The 2303-nt window shown below is 54.7% G+C and overlaps 1 protein-coding gene across 1 annotated transcript in view; it reads right to left on the bottom strand.

Moving 5' to 3' along the window:
* Positions 1-280: 280 nt before the first annotated feature.
* The window catches only part of LOC116949484 (alpha-catulin-like), a 28445-nt gene continuing 26422 nt past the window's right edge, over positions 281-2303 (bottom strand). The window contains exons 12-14 of the mRNA XM_076069195.1: positions 1820-1954; positions 952-1035; positions 281-445 (exon numbers count right to left, since the gene is read on the bottom strand). Coding sequence (XP_075925310.1) covers positions 434-445; positions 952-1035; positions 1820-1954 — 231 coding nt within the window. The 3' untranslated portion in view covers positions 281-433. The remainder of the gene's footprint in view (positions 446-951; positions 1036-1819; positions 1955-2303) is intronic.

The following is a 2303-nucleotide window of genomic DNA, read 5'->3' as shown; positions in this document are numbered from 1 at the left end:
TTGATTTGTGTCGGTTTCATTTGTGGATAATACATGGACTGCCGATCATTTTTCATAGGCACTTTAGCACCCCCGCGCCTTTATTAATCTCATATGGCATAATTCATGCAAATTGCATCTCAATAAGCTGGAGAGTGAAGCACATCAACAGAAAAGGATCGGAACACCACGGAGACGACGGATAAAACAAGATCCATGTGGTAGAGGAGGAGGGGGGGGGGGAGGAACCCAGTATGATGGTAAACACGGGGGGTGGGGGGGGATGAGTCACATGTGCTGACAGTGGCATTGCAATCATACGGTGGTGATGATGGTGCTTGGAGCCAGAGGTCTGGATGATGAACACTTGCGCTCGCGCGTTTGCTGGGGTCGCTTGGGCCCCATGGGAGGTTGCCTCCGCTGTCTCCATGGGGCCAGGTGAATCTGAACGCTGCTACGCTCCCATCTGTAATTACATACAAACGGGTCATTGACGATCATTCTTGTACTGCTGAGGGTGTGATACGTGTCGTTAAAAGCCTTGGTAGCGTTGAAATAAATACGTTTCGTTGGCTTTCCCCCCCCCCCCCACCGTAAATATGTAATTTCGCAACTTAACATTCTGCATCATCGCTATCGTAACATTTTGCGACAATTTGAAACATGTGTTGAAAGGACACAAAGAGTTGGGTGAGAGTACTTTGGGACTGCTTTTTTTTAGAAAACTGAACATTATCCGTTCGGATTAAAGGTATTCGTTTTAAACAATGAACAGTGGCCATCAAACACGTTGCAATCATGCACAGCAGCTTCTCGGGCGATGATCAAAATTGGCGACGGAACCTCGTGGCGAGCGATGCGCGCGACCGGCAGGAACCACGTGCCGCTCTGTAGCGAGGGAGACTGCATTTGGAGTGTTGTTTTTCCGCCGCCGCCGCCGCCGCCGCTGCTGCTGCTGCTGTTGTTGTTTACCTTCTCCTTCAACGTCCGAGCTATCTGCACGGTGGGCAGGAGCGTTGCCAGCAAGTCCTCCGCCGCCTGCATCACGTCCGCGACCTGAAACGAGGCACGGGGGCACCTCACGCGAAGTTGCTCCCGGGGCGGGCGGGCGGGCGGGCGGGGGGGGGGGGGTGTACCACGCGCGCGTGCCCAACGATTCGCTCCCGGCACGAACGGACGGAGCTCCCTTTCCCGAAACGTCGGACGCCACGACGAAACGGCACGCGGTACCAACGGGACAGGGCGGCCGTGAAAACGCCGCGCAGGTAGCGCAAATGCGGCAAGTCCGTTCATCGGCAATTGATGTTGCGCATACACGTGCGTAAAATACTGTATGTTTACGTATTTGTAAAAACATGGTATTTTCATTTAATGTTAACTTCACATATGATCAAAATATATGGTTTGATCAAATAGCTTACGCTTGTCCATGTTTATATAGGGCGCCACGGTGGTGAGATGTTAACTATCTCGCATGGGAAACAGGAGCGCATGGGTGAGACCCTGACCCCGCATGCCTCGAAATTTGGAATCCCCTTGGCCGCGTGGATTTTTCTCCGGATCCTCCGGTTTTTCCCCTCCACATTTAGAATCAACATCACGCTAACCACCATCACGACGACGATAATATCAATCATCAAAATGTTTCCCCCATTCTATTGCACCCGTAGAGCATAAACACAAACCCCCAACACACACAGCCGGGGTTGCTGGCTTCCTCCACAGCAACCTTCACAAATTGGTGTCCTCAGTGAACCTGGCCGGAGCGCTCGGCTCGCCTCCTCTCTCCAGCACCCCTCCACCATCCCCCACCACACCCCACCACCACCACCAGAGTTACCTTCGCAGTTGCCTCCTGAACAGGGACAGCGCTTGCGTCTCGCACGGCCGTCAAGCACAGCCTCGCCTGCTCCACGCAAAGCCTCGCCTGCTCCACGCCGGCCCCCAGCCGCGCTCGCCCCTTGCCGCGCGCCAGCTGAGACCGCCCCGAGCCCCGCCGGCACCCCGGTGACAGATCCGCACAGATTCCGATTTGTGGGCAGGGGTGGAGTGGGTGGGGAGAGAGAGGTCAGCGTGGGGTTCCACTACGCGATGACCTCGTCCGTTGAGTTATCGCTCTCCCTCCCGGTGTGTCTGTGTGTGGGGTGTGTGTGGGGTGTGTGTGGGGTGTATATGGTGTGTTTGTGGTGTGTGTGTGGTGTATATGGTGTGTGGTGTATATGGTGTGTGTGTTGTGAGTGTGTGGTGAGTGTGTGGTGTGTGTGTGGTGTGTGTGTGGTGTGTGTGTGGTGTGTGTGTGGGGTGTATATGGTGTGTTTGTGGTG

This window comes from Petromyzon marinus, chromosome 2 (genome assembly GCF_048934315.1).
Source record: "Petromyzon marinus isolate PM22_M1 ecotype Great Lakes invasive population chromosome 2, UKy_Petmar_22M1.pri1.0, whole genome shotgun sequence".
Lineage (NCBI taxonomy): Eukaryota > Metazoa > Chordata > Hyperoartia > Petromyzontiformes > Petromyzontidae > Petromyzon > Petromyzon marinus.
Note: the sequence above shows the minus strand (reverse complement) of the source record. Positions and strands in the feature narration are given on the sequence as shown.